This window comes from Vombatus ursinus, unplaced genomic scaffold (assembly GCF_900497805.2).
Source record: "Vombatus ursinus unplaced genomic scaffold, bare-nosed wombat genome assembly UNPS02009824.1, whole genome shotgun sequence".
NCBI classification, from domain to species: domain Eukaryota; kingdom Metazoa; phylum Chordata; class Mammalia; order Diprotodontia; family Vombatidae; genus Vombatus; species Vombatus ursinus.
In genome coordinates, this window is record NW_020949602.1 from 9082329 (window position 1) to 9107956 (window position 25628).

Here is a 25628-nt window from a genome sequence, read left to right on the forward strand (position 1 = left end):
GTGCAGTGCTGTGCAGATCTCAAAGCACTACATAAATGCTCACTATTGTCATTATCGTCATTATTGTTGCCGTTAGTTTATTTTGTACATGTCTGTATCTGGCCAGCTAGTCCAGTTCCTTGTTTATCAGAGAAACAGAGACTCAAGATCACACAGCCAGTAAGTGAGTAGCAGAGGTAGGAATTGGCCCCAGGGCCCCTGACTTCCAGTCTTTCCCTCTTTCCGCTTTACCATGTTTCTAAGATGAAAAAAGCCGATTCTTTTGGATACATTACTTTGTAATAAATGTGTATATATTTATTTACTTTGTATCTAGTTAGTATTTGTATGTCCACTTGTTCCCCCACCAAAAATAACATACGCTCCCTGAGGGCAGGGGCTGCCTCATTTTCTTTGCTCTGTCCTCAGTGTCTAGCACAGGGCTTCTTAAACTTTTTCCACTGGGACTCCTTCAGTGCTTCTTAAACTGTGGGTCATGACCCACAGTTTAAGAGGCACTGTTCTCGCACCTAATAGGGCAAGCTTAGGAAATTGCATAGACATGGATTACCTGCCCGTCTTTTCTGTTGCTAACATACTGCTTTTTTACCCTCCAGGCCTGCGAATGACAAGTGATTCAGAAGGCCCTGAAATGCTGGTTGATCTCCCTGCAGTGGCCCAAGGGAGTGAGCCAGAAGATGTACCTGTCTATCAGCTGCCCCAGAAGAGAGGGCTCTCCAAGGCTGGGTCACTACCATCTAAATATGCAGCAGAGACATGGTATGCTACTCGCATCTGCCCAGTTATCTGGTCCTTTCTCTCTCTCTCTCTCTCTCTCTCTCTCTCTCTCTCTGTCTCTCTCTCTCTCTCTTTCTCCTTCTGTCTCTTTCTCTCTTTCTCCTCCTCCTTCTCTCTCTCTCTCTGTCTCTCTCTGTCTCTCTCTCTCTCTCTCCCTCTCTCTCTCTCTCCCCCTCTTTATGTCTTTCTCCCTCTGTCTCTCTTTCTCTCTTTCTCCTTCTCTCTCTCTCTGTTTCCCTTTTCTCATTGTTAATTTTAGAACATGTTAGGAGGCTTCTCTTCCTGGCATGTCATTTTACAAAAGTTACCAGTTTGTGATTTTCATTATTAAAACCCAGAAGTTCGTTTCATCAGAGGAGATAGGGAGAATAAACTGATTCCTGCCATTGGAGCCTCAAAGTGCTGTCTCAGTGCCTGCAGTCTAGGAGACCTGGGGGCCTCAAAAAGAGCTGAAGGCCTGCTTAGAGGACACGTCTGCCCCTTCCCTCACCCTAGACAAGCCCTGTTAAGTTACTCGCAGGTGAATATTTACTGCATCTTGATCTCGAACATAAACGCAGGAGAAAAGCTGAGCATTCATCCCTTCTGAGTAGCTTAGAGAGGCCTTTGGGCAGCCTCCTGTCCAGGCTGGCAGGGTGTTCTGGCTCTCCTGTGGTGCAGGATCCCCTCCTGTCTCATTGTTTTGCTGTACCAAGCAGAGCGCCACATACGTGAATGTGCCTGAGTTGTTACATACAAATGCTGCTTATGCTTAATGGGAGCTCCCCAGACCGCTGAATAGAAACATGCAGGTTGTAATTAGGCCCACTGTTTCTTTAAAAAAAAAAGTTTGTCTTTTCCTAACTAAATGATTAATTTTCCTCTAAGTCCATTTTGTAGAAGTATACTTGTAAAGTGGTAGGCCCATGAGATTACTCTATCCCCTCCTTGAGTAATCTAGCTGCCTCAAAGACATATATATTTTACACACACACATACACACACATACACAAACACACACACACATATGCGTATATACCTATACATACACACACACACACATATATACATACATACAGAGAGAGAGTGTGTGTATTTATGCAATCCTTTGTTTTAGGGCTTAATATTTCAAGTGTGTTTCTTTTAAACAATATATTGTTGTGTTCTGCTTTCTTTTTTATTTTGTTTTGTTTTGTTTTTGGCAAGGAAATTGGGGTTAAGTGACTTCCCCAAGGTCACACAGCTAGTAAGTCTCAAGTGCGAGAGACTGGATTTGAACTCAAGTCTTCTTGATTCCAGTGCTGATGCTGTATCCACTGCACCACCTAGCTGCCCCTGTGTTTTCTTTAAAAAAAAAATTTGATATTTTTTGTTTTTATATCACCTCAATTTCTCCAGTTGTGTTTCCCCAAATTAGGAAACCAAGGTCCAGATAGATTAAGCCATTTACTTTTGGTCAAAGACTTAGGAGTGTCCCAGTCAGACCTCAAAAGCCGCTTACCATCTTATCTTTTAAGGTTACCTTTCATCAGTCTCCCATAAATAGCACAATGGTGGTCACACAGTAGGTGTTTAATATTGGTTTCACTGGTTGGCAGGTGTCCTCTGTTTATATACATGATGTTTTCTCCTTTAGAATGCAAGCTCTTTGAAGTCGAGAACTGTTTCTGCTTCTTCTCTGTATCCTCAGTGCTTAGCACAGGACCGGGCACATTACAAGCATTTAATAAATACCAGTTGACTGATTAATTGATTTTGGATACACTATCATGAAAGGATTGAATTTTGTGTTTAGTGAGGTGTCAAGTTCTCTACTCCTTTTAAACACTGAAAACCTGGTTGTTAATCAACTGATCATGGTCACCCTTCTGAAAAAGCTGAACGGAGAGCATTGCCATGTCTGTTCTTTCCAAACTCTAGGCGCTAAAGTTGAGCCCTAGGCTGCTGACATGGGCTGGCCCAGATGGTCTCCACAAGATCATAGCTAGAGTTAAGAGCAATTTCACACATCCTCATGTCCAACCCCCTCATTTTCCAGATGGGGAAATCTGCTCCTGGTATCTCATGTACCAGGAAGATGAAGCCCACGACTGCACTCATCCCATGAGACTGTCTGGAGGGCCCTTTCCCATGAAGTTTGTTTATCCTTGGGAAGTTGAATCTTTGGGTTGAATGGAATAATGTTTGTGATCAGATTTTCCTGCTAAGATGCCAGAGTTAAGTGTGGCTCCCCGCGAGAACAATGGTAGATGGGAGCCTGGAGACTGTCTCAGGTTTCTAAGCTTTTAAGGGAATAGATAATGTAGACAGCTAAGTCTCATCTCCAGCCTGAGTGCTCTGAGTGCTCCCCAGAAGTTTAGTTACTGGTGACACTGAAGAAAACAGCATGGAAAGAAAAGGAGTATTGAGGGGGGTGGAGGAACCCCTCCCCAGGTCCTGGAATCCCCGGGACTGTGACTCCAGGGAGCAATTTCCCTCCAAACTCTTTGTTTATCATGGACAAGTCCTTAATGACTGGAGTCCCAAATGTACCTTCCTTTTGGAAGGGGGTGATTCATTGTCGTACAGGAAACTCTAATGGAAGACAGCTTGGGTCATTCATCATTATCAGTTAGATTCAAACAATAATATTTTTATTGGAAGGTTGATATCTTTAGGGGAAAAACTCAGACATTAAATACTGGGGCAAAGATAACGGCCACTTTTTATTCCCCACCTTATTTATGATGTTGGGTTTCACCTTTGACAAAGAGTGTTAATCAAAAGAAGATATTTGTAAAGTGGCTAGCCCAGTGCTTGGCATGTAGTAGGTACTTAATAAATGTTGTTCCCCTCTCCCCTCATCCTGTTGTATAGCACTTTGTATGGAGCATAGCATTTTTTTTGCTCAATTGGACGTAGTGATTGGCTAAGACTTACTAAACTTTTGGTGTGGAATGGAATGAAAAGGGGGCACTGTGGCATCATGGGAAGGGTGCCAGATTTGGAATCAGGGCACCTGCATTTGAATCCTATCTCTCATGCTGAACTTGAAGTTAAGGATGCTCAATGGTTAGCTCTGAATTTGGAGTCCGGGAAATGATCTGGCACTCATTAGCGCTGTGACCTGGGACAAGTCACCTTTCCTTTCTGAGACTTAATTGTTTCATCTGTAAAATGTAGATCATAATACCTGTTGTACCTACCGCACAGGGTTGTTTTAATGCTCCAGAGAGATAGCAGCAACAACAACAATAATGTAAACTGCTTTGTGAATATTAAAGTACTATATAAATATAGGTAGGAGATAGTATCACTGATTTGGGATCATGGAATGAGTGCCCAGTGCGACGTTAGGAAGACAGGGTTCCAGTAGGGGCCTCATTATTTATGTGCCAATTGTCCTTTTTCCAGTATCCTCTTCCTTTTGTCTCTGTCTGTCTCTGTCTTTTTGTCTCTGTCTGTCTCTCTCTGTGTGTGTCACACACACACACACACACACACACACACACACACACACATACAACTTCCTTGTAACAATAAAAGCATTTCAGTCAAACTGAGTTTTGAGGATTCTGCCCCCATCATTCTCCCCTCCCTTCTAGGAAGACAGAAGTAGATTTCCCCAGTGGTCCTTTGAAGCCAACCTTAGAAAACATAGGTGGCATGGTAGAGGCTGGCCTGGAAGGCAAGAAGACTTGGTTCCATACCTTCCCTCTATGACACTGGCTGTGGGACCCTAAGCAAATCCCTTCTCCCTTTAGGGTTCTAGATTACTATCTAGGATGAAAAGTTACAGAGAAGTTAATACAAGATACATAAAAATGAAAGGGAAAGTTACCTAAGGGGGGTGGGGCTGGGGCAGGCACAAGAAGCCTCTCATAGAAGTTGATGTTCATGAAGACGGTTTTTAAGTATCCCTTCTGGGGGTCACATCTACCTGGAATTCTGTGGTTGTGTCAACATTGTATCTGTGTGGTATTGGCCAAGTCATTTGCCTTCTGGACTTCAGTATCCTGGACCATCTCTAAGATTCCTCCCAGTTCTAAGCCTTATAGTTGGGAGTGTCAAAAGGTTTGTGAGAGCTGTCCTGGTAGGAACAGACTAATGTAGGTTAGAGAAATTGCAGAAGCTTTCCCAGAGAAGCGAGAGGATTACAGCTGAGCCTGTGAGGTTTGGAGAGTTTTCTTCTCACATTCAGTCAGGATAGTGTCTTGAAACATTCTCAGACAAAAGGAAGCAAAGTATTGTTACGACGAATATCTGTAATTAAAAAAAAAAACTTAGTGTAAATTTTGTTTCTATGTCACTTTCTTTGTCCGATGCATCCTCTTTCTTGTTATCTTCCCTGAGAACCATCTCTTGTAATAAAGAATTAAAAAGAGGGGAAAAGCAGTTCAGCCAATCCAACATGTTGGGCGAGTTGGACAGGCTATGTTTCACCACCACAGTCCGTCACCTCTGCGAGGAAAGTGGGAGCTTCCTTTCTTCTCTCTTCTCCGTCACTCGACTTGGTCATTCTCTTTCTGCAGCATTCACTTTCAAAGGTTGATCGTCAGCCCCCTGATTTGTTTTGTGGTGCACTCAGCCTGTTTTGCTCAGCTAATAATTCATCTTCTGACCACGAGCTGGGAAACAATGTCATTTAAGCTCCTTGTATTTGGGAGATCGTGCAGTGTGGGCAATGGGTATGGGCAATGAAATTGGTCATTGGCATCTTTGAGCTTGGAAAGCTCAGATTTGGCGGGAGCCTCAATGCCCAGCCAGTCCCACCCTCTATAATATTTCTGACCAGTGGTCATACAGCCTCTGCTTGAAAACCTCCAAGGAGGTGGAATCCACCATTGCTCGAGGTGGCGTATCCCAGTGTGGGACAGGTCTCACTGTGAGGCAGTTTTGAGCTTAAATTTACCTCCTTGCAACTTTCTGTCCATTGTTCCTCTTTGTGTTTTTAGTGCTAAGAAGACCAAGTGCAATTTCTCTTCCACCTGACAGTTTCTTCGAATAATTGAAAACAGCTGTACCTTCCTCATGTCTTCTCTTCCTCAGGCTAAACATGTGCAGATGCTTCCCCCGAACTTCATATGTTGTGGGGGTCCATGCCCTCCCCTCACCTCCTTGCGCTCCTGGATACTCTGTAGCTTATCAATATCCTTCCTACACCATAGTGTCCAGAAGGAAATACAGTCCTTCAGATAGGATATGACCAGGGCAAAGTACAGTGAGACTATCTCTTTTCCTTTCCTGGAAGTTATGGCTTTTTAAATGCAGCCCCAGATCAAATAAGCCAAATAAGTCAACAACTCATCATGTTGTTGACTCACTAAGCTTGCATTCCACTCAGACCCTGAGATCCTTTTCTGAATAATTGCTGTCTACCATGTGAAGTTGATTTTTTTTTTATCCAAATGCTAGACTTTATATTTATCCCTTTTTCATTTTATTAGATTCAGCTCAATGCTGTAAAGTCTGTCAAGATCCTTGATGGTTTGGTCCTAGATAATAAGGCAAAAATCCTTTTTTACTATGGCCCATTCAATGTAGCTTGCTTTCTGTACTCCCAATAGTTTCCTGTTTGTGTGGACCCTGGTTTCTTGTTTGATGGAAATGTAATAAATTAAATTGGCAAGTTAGGAAATGAGTTGTCTCATACTGTGATGGTAATCCTATTTCAGCAGTGTGACTTACTGATGCTTTGGCTTTTTTCCTCAGTGATTTGCCGGAGAGAGAAGAAGGAGAAGGAGAAGAGACCCCAAACTTCAGTCACTGGGGTCCACCTCGAATGTATGTTGATTTATGTTCATTTTTTTAAAGTATGACCAAAGATTTCATGTTCATTTACTTGATGTTAGAACGCATATTAATTTTTTATTAAAGGCTCAGGAATTGTGATAATACTTATATAGACTGAGATGCAGTCAGTTCTATTTCATTCCATGAGCATTTATCAGTCCGTCAACAAGGATTTATAGAATGGCTTCTATGTGCCCAGAGGCAGCGTTGCTCAGTGGTTAGAGCTGGACCCAGAGCCAGGAGGAACTGAGTTTGACTCTTACCTCTGACACAAAGAGGTAATGTGACTTTGGGCAAGTCACTTCTCCCAGGGTTCCATGCCACTCTCTAAGACTGTCACACTCAATGGGTAGGGAAGGAGATGGATGGAGGGAGAGAATTTGGAGTTGAAAATAAAAAAAAAAATTTAATAATTAATAAAAAGTTACAGAGAAGGTGCAGACTTGTATGGGTAGGGGTAACTATCTTACCTGGAAGCCCCCAAATCAAATGAAAATCCAGGTCATTTTCTATGTCAGGCTGTGTGCAATATTTTAAGAATTGTTATTTTTCCATCATTTTTCAGTTGTTTTAACTCTTCAAGATTTCATTTGGGGTTTTCTTGGCATAGCATAGTGCCCGGCACATAGTAGGTGCTTTTGTTGTTGTTCGGTTGTTTCAGTTCTGTCCAGCTCTCCTTGACCTCGTCTCTTAGCAGAGATACTGGAGTACTTTGCCATTTCCTTCTCCAGCTCATTTTTCAGATGAGGAAACTGAGTCAAATAGGATTAAGTGACTTGCCCGGGATCACATTGTCTGAGGCCAGAAGACTTGAATTCAGGAAGATGAGTTCTAGGCATACACAGACAAAAAATGAACCCATTTCTGCTCCCAAGGAGCTCCCCATCTATGGTGCTAGATATCATGTACGTATTAAATGTGTATAAATATATATATATAAATATATGTGTGTGTACACACATACACATGCCTACTTGTACACACAGAGAGAACACACAAACAAAGCAGGTGAACAAATAACCTTGGATGAGAAGGGGCACCCGCAGCTGAGAAGATTAGTAGTAAAAAACAGCACTTGTCTTCAAGAAACTTAGAGCCCATCCCTGTGATTCTGATATCTGTGTAAGTATATTCAAGGCAGTGGCAGCTCAGAGACCTGGGGACAGTCAGTAATCCTTGTTCTCAAGGAGATTTCATTCCAATGGACCAGCGTGCAACATGTGCACTGATAATTCATTTTAAAACATGTACAAAGTAACTGAGGGAGAGGAAGGAGAAACAATTGGAGGGAGGAAACATTGCTTCCCAAATCATGCAAACAAGATTATTGTAGATCTTTCACTTTAAGTGCTGAGGAAAATTCATGCAAACCCTTGACCATTCACCACTAGGGTAATCCAATTCGGCAGTCATTTATAAAGTGCCTACTGTGTGTGAGGTGCCTTGACCAGATCCTCCACCCCAAAAGTGGTGAAATGAAGGAAGAGCTTTGGAAGAGCCTCCGTGGTACTGGGAAGCAAGGGGCATTGGTGTGCACGCGCAGGGCTGAGGGAGAAAGCGCTGATGATGGGGTGGGGGAGGAGCCAGGGACCAGGGACCACGTACCACGTCTCAGAAGAGGTCACCCCTGAGCTGACTCCTGCAGCATGACCGAGGTTGGGAGCTGCAGCCCGGGTTGTGCTTAGCTCATATTGTTAGTATAAGGTTAGGGTCCCATCCCCCACCAGAAGTGGTCTGCAGTGCTTCCTTATGAAGATGACCCTGTTTTCCTGAGGGCTTTGCCAGTAGAACATGAACTTGAGTCAGTGGGGGAAACACCCACCACTACCACCGAACACTGGCTTTGGGGTCAGAAAACCTGGATTCAGGTTCCACCTCTGACACTGAAATCTGTGATCACCTTGTATCCCTGCATGCCAGTTTCCCTAATCTGTAAAATGGGTGTGTTGGACGGGCTAGCATCTGAGGTGCATTTTGTCTCCTGGTCCTTCCTCTCGTGAACTCTCCCGGGTCCTGCCAAGTTTGAAAGGCTTTGAGTGCAGGCTAATGAGGCGCTCTCAGGCTGTACTCTGCAGACCGGCCTAGCAAACATTGGCAGACTCCTCACTCCTCGGACACAAGTGTAATCAGTTTCAAGTCAACAAGCATTTATTATTTTTGGCCAAAACAACTCTGCAGTCCATTTACTAACTGATATTTGGGCTGCAATCTGCATCAGGCACAGATTCTTGCTGTAGTGAATTATACTTAACGTTGTTAGGATACAGACAGCGGGTATACACAGGACTGACCGGGGCTGCAGAGGCCATAGACTTGAAACCCTTCATTTTATCAATAAGGAAACAGAAGAGAAGTGACTGCCCCAGGCTTCCCGGGAAAGATCAGACCACATCTCTAGAGCTGGAAGGGACCTCTGCTGCCCGCTGCTTCAGCACCTTCATAGCTCAGTGGGTAGAGCACTGGACCTGGAGTCCGGAGGATCCGAGTTCAAATCTTGACTCATCTACTTACCAGCTGGATGATGCGGGGCAAGGCATTTAACCTGTTTGTCTCAGTTTCTTCATCTGTAAAATGAGAATAATAATAGCACCTATCCCTCAGGGATGCTGTAATGATAGAATGACATATTATATAAAGTCCTTGGCAAATTTTAAAGCACTTTGTCAATGCTTGTAGTTGTTGGTATATAGATGAGGCAGCTGAGGCCCAGAGAGATTGTAAGCCCAAGATTACACACGTAACTTCATGGATCCTAGATTGTGACCTTAATGGGCCCTCAGTGGCCATGTAATCAGACCTCCTCATTTTATAGATGAGGAAACTGTAAAGTAACTTTCCTAAGATCACACAGGAATTAAGTATCAAAGGCTGGATTTGAACCCAGGTCTTCTGACTCTAAATCTCACAATCTTTCTCCTGCCCTTTAGTGCTTCCCCTTCCAGTCTGACCCCTGAGCATGCTGGCTGCAGTGGGGAAGGCATCCCGAAAGGACCTAATAAGCACGTCTTCGCTCTGATTAGGGAGACTGGTCAGGTGTGGCCAGAATGTTGCACAGCTGGAGCATTGTAGAACAGTTTATGCCCCTAAGAGACCTCTCTGTGTGACCCAAAGTCTTTGGATGCCAGTGAAATGTATTTGTTTTGTTTTTGGTTTTTTGCGAGGCATTTTGGGGTTAAGTGACTTGCCCAGAGACACACAGCTAGTAAGTGTTATGTGTCTCAGGTCCTCCTGACTCCAGGGCCAGTGCTCTATCCACTGTGCTACATAGCTGCCCCTGAGATATATTTTTAAAGAGAAAAAAATATGATGCCAGTGGAAAGCCTACTGGATGAAGTGTTACAAGAGAGGCCTGAGGCGTGATAGAGACATCCAAAAGCCGTGTAGGTGGGGGGGAAATGAGAAGACTGTGCTGGGCCCCCTCCTTAAGTGGAGGCCCTGGGGCCCATGGCTCTGCCCTCAAATCAGAGTGTCCAGTCAGGGCAGCAGAGGAGACTGGGGGTAGCTAGGTGGGGGCCAAGGAACAGGAAAGGCCTCAGGTAGGAGGTGGCATTTACCATGAGTTTTGAAGGAGGCTTATGTGCTTGCTTGTGTGACCGTGGATGGACGCTTAACCTCTCAGTTGCCTGATTTACAAAACTGGTGTAATCAGACCTGAGATACAGCATGGCATTGTGGGCACAGGACCAGCCTTCACATCTGGCATATCTACAGGTTTCTGGACACACCTTTGCTGTGTGACTCTATGTAAATCCCTTATGTTTGGGTTAGTAGTACCCGAAAGGAAGGATGGCTTAGCAGACAGAGAGCCAGCCTCCACGTCAAGGCAGCCAGGGTTCAAATCTCCTGCAAAGCACACTGACTTTGTGACTCCAGACGAGTGAATTAACAGCTCAGTGCTCCCCAGACAGCCCAAATGCCCATGGGCAGGGGCAGAGGGAACTTCAGTAATGAAATCACAGGTCCAGATGATCCTCCCCGCCCCTCCCAATCGTAATCGTTAAACATGAACGATTCCTTCAGTTGTACCCAAGGGCGGTGAGTGTCTGCTGCGCCTACAACCTAATCTAAGCTCGTGACTCTAGTCTGCTTTCTCAGGCTTGTTATCCTTCGTGCTTCCTTCACTTTAGTCAAAGTTTCTCCCCCGGGGTGTTCTTCACACACAATACATGCCCCTCTTTTCTTTGCAGCTGTCTCTGATGCCTAGAATGACAGCCTTGCTCACTTCTGCCCTTTGAGTCCCTGGCTTCCTTCAAAGCTCACTGCAAAGACCTGAGGCTTTTTCCTGTACCCTTTGCCCCTCAATTGGATCCTCTGACTTCAGCCTCCATTTAATGAGGGAGCCCAGCACAATTTTCTCCCCATTTCTCAGCAACTACACTGATTTTTGACTTCTCTGTAATGCCCCTGGCCTGAGTACCTTCTTCTAGTATCCACCCCTTCCTCAATGCCTCACCCACTTTCAGCTTCCTTTTCTGGTCTTTCATCATTCGATTATAAGCTCCTTGAGGTCAGGGACCATTTCTTTTTATTTGTACTTGTGTCCCCAGTGCTTAGCCCAGTCAGTGCCTGGCCCTTAGTAAGAACTTAATAAGTGTTTTATTTACCCACTTATGCCCCTCCCCCAGCTTTCTCTATTTTAATTTACATGTAAATATAAATGCAGATGTGCTATACGTGTTGTCTTCGCTGTAGATTGTACGCTCTTTGAGGGCAGTGACTGTTTCTCTTGTCTTTGTAACCCCAGCATTAGCCCTTAATATGTGCTTCTGGATTGATTCCCTTAAGCCCCCTCAGCATCCTGTTTGCTCTCCTCCTGATGCCTTCTAGCTTACCCCTGTCCTTCATGATAATATTAATGAATTTTTATAGTACTTTTAGGTTTACAAAGCACTGTACTTATTAACTCACATTTAACTCATTAATGATCTTACTCCGAGTTTTCTTTCCCCTGCTTTCAAAGCCTGGAACCTAACATGGACATATATTTAATTAGCTGCAGTAAATCCCAAGGCAAGCCTTTGCCTTTCCTGGTTTTGGGAAAGTTTTCCTGACAAGTCTTAATTTTCCACTTTGTAGTTTCATCCACTGAGTCTTCATTCTGTTCTCTTGGGCCAAACAGAACAAGTCCAATCCCTTTTTTACATAATAACCCTTTAAATACTTGCATTTTCTCTTCTGGAGGCTAACAATCTCCAGTACCTTCAGCCAGTCCCATGACAAGAGCTCAGGTCTGGTCGCCATCTTGGGTAGTTTTCTCTGACCATTCATTATCTTCCCAGTGTACTTTCTAGACTATAGTACCCCGAACTGGATGTTTTGGTCCCTAAGCCCAGTATTTTGACCATAATAGGTGGTTAATGAACATTTCTGTGCAATAATCTTTACCCTTCTTGTCCTTGCATTTAGTCTAATCTTTCTTCCCTGGAACAGTCCTTCAAATACAGCTCTTCTTTTCTCCTTAAACCTTCTCTTCTCTTGCCCAAAGTTATCCCATCCAGACCCCTTAAATATCTTTATGGGTTATGAAAATACTTAGCTGTGCGGGTCACTCATTCTGCCCATGCTGTAGACTGACATCATTCCCATAGTACGTGAACTGAACACAATGCTCTGGATGTGGTCTGACCAGCGTTAGAAATGGAATTAGGTGTGGAAATATGTTTAACGTGATTGTACATGTATAACCTATATCAGATTGCTTGCTGTCTTGGGGAGGGAGAAGGGATGGAGAATAATTTCAACTGAAAATCTTACAAAAATGAATATGCAGAACTACCTTTGCATCTAATTGGGAAAAAATACTATTAAGTACAAAAAGGAAAAAAAAAAGAAATGGGATTAGGTTTTGCAGTGGGACTTTTCGCCTCATTGGTCCTGAGAGATATGCCTCTGTTGAAATGAGGGTATTAGGTAGCGGTTGGGAGACGCAAAGATCCGAGTTCCAGTCCTGCCTCTGATGCTTATGACCTATATGAAATCATTTAACCACTCAGTTTAAAATGGGTATAATAGTAGCACCTACCTTCCAGGCATCCTGTGAAGAGTAAATCATACAACTTGTGTAAGATTCTTTGCGGAGCTTAAGGAGCTATGTAAATGCTCCCTCCGTTTTGTCTTTATGCCACAGCTAGACTGTAAGTTCCATGAGGGCCCAGACTTGGTGGCTCTAAATGATGATTTTCCCTTGATCCATGCACACAGCAGGTACCCAGCATTCCAGAATTCAGTGAGGTTCTTCCTGAGCTATGTAAAGCATGATGCTTGTTTGTCCTTCGGCAGTGTGGAGATTCTGCGAGAAGCCCACGAGTCTCTCGGGATCAGTATCGTGGGTGGGCAGATGGTGATCAAACGCCTGAAGAATGGAGAAGAACTGAAAGGCATCTTTATCAAGCAGGTCCTAGAAGATAGCCCAGCCGGAAGAACCAAGGCTTTTAAAACTGGAGACAAAATCTTGGAGGTAAAAATAACGTCTTGCTGAAATATACAGACTTCACTGCATTGGAAGGTTTTGGGGCGGGGGGGGGGCCTGTATGCGTAGTGTTGGGGGGAGGGAGAGGGACTATGTATGTGCCTCGTGTCTCTGCCTCTTTCCAAAGACCCTCATTTGGTCACCACGGCCACAGTTGGACAAGGCTGCTGTGTGTCACCACAAAGAAAAGAAAAGGAAAAAAGAAACAGATTTTAAAAGGACTTTTTTACCAATTGAGACAGATGGTGGAAATCACGCTTCTCCCACAGTCTTTCACAAATTTCTAAATTTGAAGCCTCCATGCCAGCAAGAGCCCCGTTCTTGTCTGGACTGAGGCATCGGCCCCTGGGAATCTGCGACTTCATTCTTTACTGATGAGCATCACATATGTTGGGCTCTGAGGGGTGGGCCATGTAAACTTCAGGGGGCACGTCTTGCCTTGCTGCCCCTCGCTGGAAACCTCCTTCGCATTGTGTTTATTAGGTGTTACCATTTTAGGCCTCTGCCTTCTTGGAAGTCCTTCCTTGCCTTTCTATGTGCTCGAAGAAACTTTTTCCTCGTTTGGTCCCAGTCAGGTTTCTTTCAGTCTGCACTCGAACTGACATTCAGACGCCTTCCTTCTATCCCTCTTGGGCTGCCTAGATTAGAGTAGGACGATTTCACAAGGTCCAGGGGTTGGAAGGGACCTCAGAGCCCATCTCGTCCTGGCTGTTTCACTGAAACATTACTGTTACAATAGACCCTTCTCTTCCATTCACTTGCTCTGTGGCCATGGCAAATTCCCATGCCTCTCTGAGACTCAGTTTCTTCATCTGTTAATTGCATAATTGCTTTCATCGTTATCTTCGTATCTATAGCTCAACACTTAGTATAGGGGAGGAGGTTAACGAACACTTAATGAATGAAATAACAGTGACATACGACACACCTTTTGTGTGGCTGACACTGTCTCTTCTGACTCAAAATCCAGCCAGCTCTCGCCACAACTATCTTGGATCTCAGTTGAAATGAATGTTATGTGATATCTCTAGGGTCCCCTGTAAATCCAGAGACTTGTCTTTGTATCAAGTTTCCTAATTATCTATGCATATAATAATGAGTATATTTTCAGTGTCTTGGGCAATTGGGCATCTAGGTGGATAGAGTGATGGCTAAAGTGCTGGGCCTAGAATTATAAAGATTGATTTTCCTGAGTTCTATTCTGGCCTCAGACACTTAATAGCTGTGTGACCCTGGGCAAGTTACTTAAGCCCGTTTACTGTAGTTTCCTCATCTATAAAATGAGCTGAAGAAGGAAATAGCAAACCACCCCGGTATCTTTGCCCAGAAAATCCAAATGAGCTTATGAAGAATCAGACATAATCAAAAACCAATTGAACAGTAACGTATCTCTATAGATAGAACATATTGACATATTGAATATATTCACTATATATTGAATATTTCTTCCATATCTCTTCAATATGTTCAATATATTTTCAATATTATATAGGTATGTTGAAGAGATTTTCAATATATATTTAATAAATTTTTTACATACTTGTTTGTAACCAGATACAGACAGAGAGGTAAAGAGACTGTACAATGTAGAGAAAGTGTCAATCTATCTTGGCAAAAAGGTTTGCCTATATTAATGAAATCTCGGGTCCAGTCCAGTAGGCATGTTGAACTTGTGATGTGTCCCATGTGACATTTTTTAAGTCGAGGGACAGCTTTTGTTGTTGTTTCAGCAGAGTGTGATTATGATGCTGACCTAATCCAAGGCTGTCCACCTGCCATGCTGCGCTACAAATGATGTCTCATTAACCAACACGTATTTTTCAGTGTTTTGAAATATTGAAATTTCTTTCCGAAATGATTTTGCGCCATTGTTAAATTTGGCAAAAGGAATTTTTATTGGCTGTGGGTTACACTTGTTCCATGTCCCTGATCTCCTGCCTGGAACATCCACAGGAACTGTTGTGTTCATCCGTGAAATCCACCAAACACCTATGGAAACGTGGTCAGTTCTTTGTGTTTTTCAGGTGTCTGGTGTTGATTTGCAAAATGCAACGCACCAGGAAGCTGTGGAAGCCATCAAGAGTGCTGGAAATCCAGTTGTTTTTGTTGTGCAGAGCCTGTCATCCACTCCCAGGGTAAGCGGTCTTAGACTTTAAACGTCTTCCAGACATTTCTGGAATACCTCCTCTTCCTGGCGTCTCAGCTGTCTCTTAACCCGGACTTGTTCTTACACCTTGGGGCCCAATTTCAGGAATATGGACATCAGCTCTGTTTTGCCTTTGACGTAGGGACTTAATGTTCTGATTTAAGCCGAGCCATCCTTGTCATTCAGTGGTTCCAAAACAGATATGTTTATTTTGAAAGAGGGATGGCTTCAGAGCTTCAATTTCACTTAATATGTAACTGCTTGATGGATTTGCCAAATTCTGAGAGGTTATGATTAATGATTTTCAAGGTCTGTAACTTTCCGGTGCATTGTAGTGAAAAGAGTCCTGGATTTGAAGTCAGAGGACCTTGCCTCCACTCCAGGCTTTCCTGCTTACTTCTGTATGTGACAATCACTTAAACTTGCTGGGCCTCAGTTTCCTCATCTGTGAAATGAGAGTGTTGAACTAGATGACCCGAAGTCCCTTTGCATCTCTGGATCTTTGATCTTCTATCATTCTTTGCCACTTCCTCGCCTTATGCCCTTAAGCCAGTCATTTTACCTCTGTAGGACTCAGGTTCTTCTTCTGAATATTGACTGGGTTATAGCAGATGGGTTGTGAAGTTCCTTCTAACGCCAGTCTTCTGCTGTCGATAATGTAGCTCCATCATCAGAGCGATACCGCGGGATGACAATTACAGAATCTTAGAGTTAAGACGAGCCTAAGAGTTCATACGTTTCAACCCACGTGGGTCCAAGAATCCCTCCCGCTTCATAATGGACCATGTCATTCTGTGGCTTAGCATAGTACCTGGCACTTAACAAGAGCTAGAAATGCTTGTTTCCTCCTTTCCTTCCCGCCCATGAGGGGTGTCTAGTGAGGAACAACAATTTGTGCCCCATGCATCCCATTTAAATTTCGGACATCTCTCATTGTTAGAAAGTTTTTCTTTACATCCAACCTCAATTTACCCCTTTTGCAATTCTCAACCGTGGTGCCTAGTTCTTCCTTCTGGGGCTAAGTAACCTGCTTTCACGTGACAGCCTTCATGTACTTAAAGCACTTGCCACATGCTCCCTAAGTCTTCTTTTCTCTACAATAAATACCCACCCCCTCCAGTTTCTTCCACTGATCTCATCCACTTATCTCAAGGCCCTTAGAAGTTAGTCATCTGAGTTACCTCCAAACTTTTTCTTTTTATTAAATGTCTTATGAGGTAAGAAAATGAATTACTTTAAGGTCTGTTTATAAACATGGAAATTGAGGAACAGAAAGACAGAGGTGGCAGTATCAACCTGATTAGTCCAACTTCCATTTGTGAATATTAACCTGAAAAGAGATTAGCGTATTCTTTTTGGGCCCAGAAGGCAGAACTAGGAGCAATGCCTGGAAGTAGCAGAGATGTTGGCATAGGATGAGTTCAAAGTGGAGGAAGGCACTTCCAAGCTCTTCTGAGATTCTCTGGGCCATTGTGGGGAATGGGCAGAGCGTGCCTGCAAGTAGCGATGCATTCAAAGGAATTCTAGGACAAGTTCTTCCTGAGATCTCTTCTTTCTGACATCCTTCCTCTAGTTCTCCTGCTTTTAGCTCCCAGTTAGTGCTGCCCCTCTGTGGTTCAGGTTCATTTCTGTATGGCGCCATCTTTCTTAGAAATGTTTTAACAATGTTCTATCAAATTAAATGCCTTTGTCTTGCCTTCTTAGCGATTGGTTTCTGACCTGGATACTACTCCTGGGAGCTTTTTATCACCAAATGAGATTTGGGGCAGACCCTAAACAACATCCTTGCCCTTCTGCGCCTCCTTTGTTCTCTCTCCAACCACATTTCAGCTCCAGAGATGCAAACTAATTTTCCTTTCTGTGAAATCTAGTCCTCCGAATGATCTAAGCAATCTCAATATTATTATAGTCCATAATGAGCTGTGGCATTTCCTGAGCTGGATTTATCCTCAACCATCATCCTTCTTGTGTGTTAGGGTTTTAAGTGACTGCATTGAGTTACTTCACTTATGCATCTAAATTTCATAGAGGGATTACTCATAAATCTCACAGAACAGTATTAGATAATTGTTTGAAATTTAATGCTGTTTTTTTTTTTGGGGGGGGGCAGGTAATCCCTCCTGTGACTTCCAAGACCAGCCATCCTCCCAAAAACCAGGACCGAGAAAAAGAAGATAGAAACGAAAAGGTGACTGTTCATTTCCTTTCATATTGAAATGCTATTATTAGTTCTTTTTCTACTGAAACAGGACAGACAGTAAATATTTATGGAGTAACTGCTCCATGTTTGGCATCGTAGCAGGTCTCAGGGGTTAAGCAGATAAGTAAGATATCAGCCCTGCCGCAATCATACTAATAGTTATTATATTTGAAGGATGAAACAAGATTTAAGTTGACTTTATCAGAAATATTCATTTTAGAGGAGATGGGGCAGGGAATGATCCTTGTTGTTGACTTGCCATGTGATGAAAGAAGTAAAGACCCTGCCGTACCCTACGTGTCCTCTCGGAGTGACCAATGTGAGGTACCTACAGGAAGAAGTGGGCCATATGGTAACTCTTATTTTGACTAATTATTCTTTTGATCTCCCTTTTCTGGGCTATCTCCCCCATTTGAATGTACTGTCCATGAACAAACTTGCTAACTGGTGTTTGTATCTCCATCGTGAAGCACAGTGATTGGCATAGAGTAAGTCTACAAAACATTCTTGCTCCAAATTTGTCTGTCTATCTGTCTACATGTCTGTCTATCTACTAAGTACATTTGTTTTTCCACTTCTGACAAGTTGTAAGTGCTGTCAGCTCCCTCTAAATTCCCTTAATGGGCTGTCTTTCCTCATTGGAATGTAAGCTCCATGAGGTCAGGGACTGTCTTGCTCATCAATACACTAGCATGTGGCACAATGACTGGCGTATAATAAATATATAAAACATTCTTGCTCCAAGTCTGTTCTGTCATTCTATCTATCTGTCTGTCTGTCTCTCACTCACATCTACGTACTAAACACATTTGCTTCTACACTACTGAAGGTTTCACTGCCCTGAGAGACAATCTCCAGTCAATTTGCCCTGGTTAACACTTTGGTCCCTTCCCTCAAGAACTGTGCAATCACTCAGAGATGTAAGATTTGCATACTTATAAATGATACAAAATACAACTTAAGGATATTTAATTGAAGCTATTACCTATGGGAGAAGTATCAAATGTTAGCAATTAGTCAATGACCATTTGCATAGTTGCATGAGATTTGATCATTTATTTTGCTGCCAAAGGAGAAGCTCTATATAGTCAGTCAAAACAAAAATTGCAGCATTCAAACTTAAATTGAACAATGGAGGGAAAACCATCTGACTATATAGGTCTGACCTAAATAACATCCCTTATAAATATGGAGGTGATGAATAGATTTAAAGGATTAGATCTGGTAGATAGAGGGCCTCAAGAACTATGGAGACAGGTTCATAATATTTTATAGGAGGCAGCAACAAAAAACATCCCAAAGAAAAAGAAGCAAGAAAGCAAAATGGCACCTGATGAGGCTTTACAAAGAGCTGAGGAAAAAAGGAAAGAGAAAGGAGAAAGACTTAAGAATTCCAAGAAGAGCCAGGAGAGATAAAAAGGTTTTCTTAAATGAGCAATGCAAAGAAATAGAAAACAATAGAATGGGAAAGATGAGATCTCTTCAAGAAATTAGTAACTTTTTCCAAAGCAGGCCATTATAATTTTCTTTAGCTCTAATTGTTGGGAAGATTTACCTTACATTAAGCTCAAGTTTGTCTCTTTGCAATTTCCACCTATCACTGTAAAACAAATGGACAATTGCATCGACAAATGGATAGATGGATGGATGGGTGGATGGATACATAGATAGACAGACAGGAAGGAAGGCAGGCACAGACAGAGAAACATAGTATTTGTTAAGTGCTTACTATGTGCCATTGTACTAACCTCTGATAATACAAACAGAAGTAAAAAAGAAAGACAGTGCCTCACTTAGGGTATTTGCATTCTAAAGGAAGAAGACCCCACATTATAGAGATCTGAAAAGAGCAGGGATGGAAGGGGCTAGTAGACAAATGGAGAAGTTGTAGTGGGAGCCAGGTTCAAGGTGAGACTGGTTGGCACGGAGGGTCTGTGACAAACTGACCAATCGGAGGCGGCAGTAGGAGTTGCAATTTTGCCAGTGTAAGAAGGCTGCTGGATGGAAGGTTACAGGTGGGCTTGGGACCAGGTGTGTCCATCAGTTCAGATAAGAAAGGGTTTTTCAGTGGGCATCTGTTAAAGGCATACTCGATATCTATTAGCTTTCTAAGATGACTAAGTGTGAAGCGTTAATGCTATCAGGACTTTCACATACCCTCATCCCTCCAGTAATAACAATGGGAAAGTTATGTCCTGGGACTCCAGGTTTTTTCTTTTGTTATTAATTTTTCATGACTCCTGAATGACTTCCTATAGAGTGTTCATTTGATTCCTGCATTTCTTAATCTCTGTGGAACCAGCTGTATTTCACTGCTGGCAGGGTCAACGGCCTAATGACTTTCTGAGCTCTTAAAAGTAGCTCTTCCTAGTTAGTGCTCTAAGTTGAAAAGTTGGATGGATGTATTGGCGCTTCAACAGATGAGATGTGTTGCTGGTCTCAGGAGTATTGGACCACTATTCATCTGAAAACTGCCTGTTCATTTCCTTTCACCATTTATCAATTGGGGTATTCTTCGGTAGTGGAGGACCACAAAGGTCTCGTCCAGCTCTTGAAATTCTGTGATTTGTAAGATCCCAGATCTTCTTCAAGGAGTGACCTCGGGGAACTTTTTGTTCCAATCGTCCTTCCTGTTTTACAGGTATGTTGACTGAGGCCCAGGTAGCTTAAATAAGTTGGCTTAAGTCACCCAGGTACTAAGATGTCAGAGGTGGGATTTGAACCCAGGCCTGCTCCTTCAAAAGCCAGTGAACCCTTTCTACTGTATGACACTGCTTCACCTATTCTGTGATCCTGGCCTTGCAAAATAATTTTTAAGAATTTGGTTGGACACAAATAAGGCATTGTGCTTCATCTTGGAGAACTTGTGAGGGGAGCTTGGGGGTATGGTGAATGAATACAATACCGACCTCAGAGCCAAGAGCCCCTGTCTCTACCAGCCTCTCCCCCACCTACATTCTGGCCATCCTTCTCCTGTTCCCGCTTAAACCCAGACTTTGTTCTCCGAAATTCTGGGCATTTATGGCTAACCTTTCACCACATCTTGCCCATGATTCAGCCAACATGCCACCTCCCACCAATATGAAAACCTTGCCTCTTTGCAGGTACTGTCTTCCTTCCATGGTCCCATCCCCAATTTCCCTTCAAGTGTCATGTCCTTCTATTAGATTTAATCGAATTCTTAATTACTTAATTAATAAAACAATTTAATCTATATTGTTAAAGAATGTAGGCTCCTTGAGGCCCAGGAAGGGCTTGCCTTTCATCTTGAATTCTTAGCACTGTTCTGGGCTCATTTAACAAATAGTTTTTTATTACTTTTCTCTCCTTTTTCTCACTTCCTCCTTCTTATTCTCTTCCTGTTTCTTAATACAAATCACAGCTTCCTTGGCACCAATTTACTCATTAAATGGTTGGACTGCAAGGCTACTGAAGTTGTTTCTAGCTCTTCTTTTCTCTTCTTTGTTCTTTCCTTCCTTTTCTCTCTTTCCCTTCTTTCTTCTCTTGCTTTCCCCCTCCTTTCTACATCTTCCTTCTCTCCCTGTCTCTTTTCTTCCTCTCTCATTCTTTCTAGCCTTCTCTCCTTTCTCCTTGCTTCCCTTCCTTGTGTCTCTCTTATCGTCCGTCATCTTTCTTCCTTTCATTCTCCTTCATTCATTCCCTTTTTCCATTTCTTCCTCTCTTGTTTCATGTGCTCCTGCCTACCATGCATCCATCCTTCATTTTTGCAGGCACTTATGCCCTGATTGAGATCCATGTCTATGTCGCTGGTCCTCTTTATTAGCTTTTTGAGAAAATGGTCCTCTCTACAAACCTGCTAGTGGTCATTCAAGCATCTTTACATTGCATCCTATACGTATGCCCGAATGTGAGTGAAAACTAGGCAGGCACTCTGAGACTCCAGTACTGCACAAGTGGAAACTCACCAGGGATTTCTGCAAAGATCAAAGTTTAAATTCTCTTTGGTGAAGCCGCTGTGAGCATGAGGCTGTTTCATTATGCATGATTCCTGACTGCTCCTCATTTGGACCAAGGACCCAGGGCTCCATTAGCAATATTCAGTCTTGTGCAAAGTTTTGCAATTTGCAGTCATTGTTTCAGTCAGTGCACTCCTATTTCTTATAGCCCAGTGTCTCTGCACGAGTGTGTAAGTAATCAGCAGTGTATTCCAGTGTAAACACCTCTGACTGTATTCTGATGAATCTGAATTTTTTAATTTAATTCATCAAATGTAACAAGAGGCAGCATGATGTCATGGTGAGATGGCATCCCTATAGTAGTTCCTGAGACATAGTAAGTGATTAATGAGTGCTTTTTCATTCAGTCAGTCATTGTATCCCAGACAAATCTTTCCTAGGCTGTCAGTTACAGAAGAGATCAGATTAGTGTTAGAAGAAGCTTTCTACAGTTAAAAACAAACAAACAACAACAAAACATACCCGACTTCACGTCTAGAGTCTTCCTCTCCCCCCAAAATACATTATCCCAACTCACCCAAAAAAGCCCTCATTGCTTCTTAGGTGGACTATTGCAGTTGCCTTCTGATTGATGGTGCTGCCTCCCACCCGCCTGCGTGCCACATGGCTATTTCTAACTGATCATTTCTTCCCCTGGCTGAGTGTTGGTCTTCCCTGGCTCCCTATGCCTCTAGGATAAAATATGAATTTCTCTGTTTGGTATTTAAAGGCTTTCACTGTCTGACTTCATCTTTTCTTCTGTCCCTATCCCTAGACATAGACTTTCTCTCTCCATTCATGTTGTCCTACTGGCTGTAGGTCATACACAGCACTTCACCTCATGTCTCCACACTGTCACACAGCTGGTGTGGGATATTTTTTGGGGGTTGATAGTGTTTCTCAGTTCACCTTTATGTTATTTTATTTTCTGTTTTGAATTCTTTCCACCTTCTCCCCCACTCATTTCAAAGGCAAGAAAAAACAAATCCCGGGGCAGCTCGGTAGCACAGTGGATAAGAGCACTGGCCCCATATCAGGAGGACCTGAGTTCAAATCCAGCCTCAGACACTTACTAGCTATGTTAACTCTGGGCAAGTCACTTAACCCCAATTGCCATCCCCCCCCCCAAAAAACGACCCAAATCCTGGTATAACCATGTATGATCAAGTTAAACATTCCTGCATTAGCCTGTCCCCCTCCCTCCCCACCCCTCTCCTTCATTAAAAATAGACTTTAGTTTGCCCTCTGGGTCCGTCAGTTCTCTATCTGCAGGTGGGAGCAGATTCCATTGTAAGTCTTTTGGATTTGTGCGAATTCCTAAGTCTCTGAGTTGTTTCCCTTTACAATATAGTTGTTGTACTAATTGTTCACCTGGTTCTGCTCACTTCATTGTGCTTCTGTTCATATCTTGGAATTAGGTGCTCTTCCTTCCCACCTCTGCCTCTTATGGTCTCATGGTCCCTTTAAGGCTCAGCTCAGCATCTTTCCCCCAAAATTACTGTTTCTTTCTTTCCTATATATTTTGTGTTTACTTTTCTGGGTCCACAGTATCTCCCTCTTCCCCTTGTGGAATGTGGGCTTCTTGAAGTGGGATGGGCCTGTCTCAATGTGCCTTAGTAGCCTAGGTGCCTAACACAGTCCCTGGCTCATGACAGGTCCTTAATAAATGTTTATGGAAGGAATGTATCATATTTATTTCATTGACTGTTTGCCTTCCAAATAACAGTTCTCCACCATTGGGAGGGCTTCCTTTCAGATTTGCTGTAATCACAGACCAGTTATTCTCAGCTTACTAAAGTGCTTCCTGCTCTTAGTCTCTTTGTTCTTTGAAACCTAATTGACTATAAAAAGGGAAATTTTGTATCTGAACAAACCATAATCCAGTTACTTGGAGATTTATGGTTTGCCTAGACCTCCCTGCTTACCTCTCTTTAGCTGCCTCATCCTCTCCTAGAGATTTAGCATGTTTTTTTTTTCCTCCCGATATCAAAAGAATTATGGGTACACGGATAAGGTAATCTTGCCGTGGATTTTGTTGTCTCTCAATTGAACTTATTTCAATCTAGGGTGTTTTGTGTACGATGAAATGTCTTTCCAGCAGAGACTTTGGCTGCATGAGATGTTCTAAAATTCTCATGCTAAGGGCAAATTCCTAACCTTGGTGATATTTGGAAGGATAAACAAAAGCCAAGCCATGGGTCAATGGCATATCTGGGGTTCAGATGGCTGTAATTTCTGCTGTCTCTTATGGGCTCTTGCAACTTTGAAAAGAAACTCTGTTATCTCATAAATGAAAGGGCAATTTCTGGCTGTGATTTGGATTTATTTCATTTTGGTTGCGTTTTCAGTAAGTAAGTATCTTTGATTTTGAGGGGTTTTTTGGGGGGGGGGGTTGGTCAATATCTGATACAATTCATTGTATATTAAACCTGAAAGTGGCATATGGATAGGGACCATTTCCTCTTTGGGGAAGTAATGTAATCTTTAGGTTAAAACAGTGAGCCATAGAGGTCTCTTGTGGTTTCTGATTGCTGGTTCCACTCCTGACCCTCAGAAATCACAGCATCTCCTCGCTTGACCAATAGAGCTATAAGAGAAGAGTTGACATTGACCAACCTGCTCATAGATCCCAAGATCAGAGAGACGGCGTGTTGCCATTTGATTTTTGCCAACACTCTTGCAAATTTCTACTTTCGTCCAGCTTGTCATTTGCAATGATGATTAGAAAGCCAATAATTAACTCTTCTCTCCTTCTTACACCCTGCAGAGAAGGGGCAGGGCACCCCCTCCGATGAAACTGCCACCCCCTTACAAGGTCCCTGCAGAGGACAGTGACCATGATGAGGAGGACGAGACTGAATTTACTGATGGTGAGTACTTTTCTAATTCTCAGGAAGGACACTGGTATTCCTGTCATAGCTGAAAAGATAAACTTGCAATATTAATGAAAGAACATGTGAGTTTGTGGCCATTTAATCAGAGGTAACTTTTATCTCCCAGACTCTATTTTCCTTAACATTCTTTTCTTGAGTTACAAGAAGCATGCATCTGTTTGGGAAACATTCCCACGCTGCTTTTACATTTTCCCTCTCGCTAAATTCCTGGTGTGGAATGGCAAATTCCAGAATGACAGTTTTAAACTAAAATATCTTAAAGGTGGGGCATATGTTCTAGCTGGTTCCACATTCTTTGAGTGAATGGAAAGCGTTGTTGGTTTTGATGATTTAAATGGACAGATAAGCTAGCTGTGGTTTGTACTTGGCCTGGGATGTATTTTGGTAGTTTGTTTTGCAGCAGCCAAAGCAACTATAAGTGACTGATGGTGTTTGATCTAGTCTAAAATAGAATTAGTTTTTATTCCAGATGACTAGATGAAGGAAAAGGAAATGTACAGAGGTAGATGGTTGCATCAGCCTTAGAATATGCGCACAGAAAATAGCTAACATTTCTATACTGCTTTACGGTTTACAAAAGCCTGTAAAAAAACATTTCATTGGATAGTACAGCATGCGTGAGGATATCTGGAGGAAACATGCTTCCAAGGTAGCGAAGAAAAATCATGAATACATTAATTATAGAATATTAAGCTGAAAAAATCGTATTAGGATCACCTATACCAATCCCCTCATTATACAGAGGAGGAAGATGTCGTATTGTCCTGTTTAATGATATCATAGGATTTAAATCTGAGATTGTCTAGGCCAAATCCTTCATTTTACAGATGGGTAAACTGAGCCTAAGTGTCAGAGTGATTTTACTAAGGTCATACATCTACTTGGTGATAGTGTTGAGACTGGAACCCAGGTTTTCCATCTACCATTCCAGTGGTCGTCATCTATACTATATTGCTTCTGTAATATTTGGGTCTTAGAGGTCACAGCAACCCGGATTTCAATACCCCTGTAACCATGTACGAACTTAGATTTTGTTTGTCTAAAACATTACAGTTAATATTTTAGAAGCTGTGAAAGTCAATATTCCTTCATCCTTTGACATGCTTAGATGGTCGGAGTTGAAAAATCACAGGCTTGTTCTAGTGTGATTTCCTAACATTTAGGAGCTTTTAAACCAGAAAAAGGTACCATCTGACAATATATACAAGAAATATTTATTAGTCATCATCTGTCTGCTGACCTCTGTACTAGGCTGTATTAGAAAAGACATAAGCCCTTCCCCAGAGAAGCTAATAGCCTAACTGGGGGGGGGAGTGTGACACCAACAAAAATGACAGCATCATAGAATAAGAGGCAGAAGGGACCTTCTTTCTTCCAACTCCCTCATTATTCTGATGAGATAATTGAACTCAAGAAGTTGTGACTCATCTTTATG

At 42.6% G+C, this 25628-nt stretch overlaps 1 protein-coding gene across 5 annotated transcripts in view; it reads left to right on the forward strand.

Moving 5' to 3' along the window:
• PATJ (PATJ, crumbs cell polarity complex component) overlaps positions 1 to 25628 on the forward strand; it is a 332827-nt gene that overhangs the window by 141339 nt on the left and 165860 nt on the right. For all 5 annotated transcript variants that reach the window (XM_027852793.1, XM_027852795.1, XM_027852794.1 and 2 more), the window contains exons 22-27: positions 597 to 759; positions 6448 to 6519; positions 12808 to 12985; positions 15022 to 15132; positions 17254 to 17331; positions 24067 to 24169. In XM_027852793.1, the coding sequence (XP_027708594.1) occupies positions 597 to 759; positions 6448 to 6519; positions 12808 to 12985; positions 15022 to 15132; positions 17254 to 17331; positions 24067 to 24169 (705 nt within the window). The remainder of the gene's footprint in view (positions 1 to 596; positions 760 to 6447; positions 6520 to 12807; positions 12986 to 15021; positions 15133 to 17253; positions 17332 to 24066; positions 24170 to 25628) is intronic.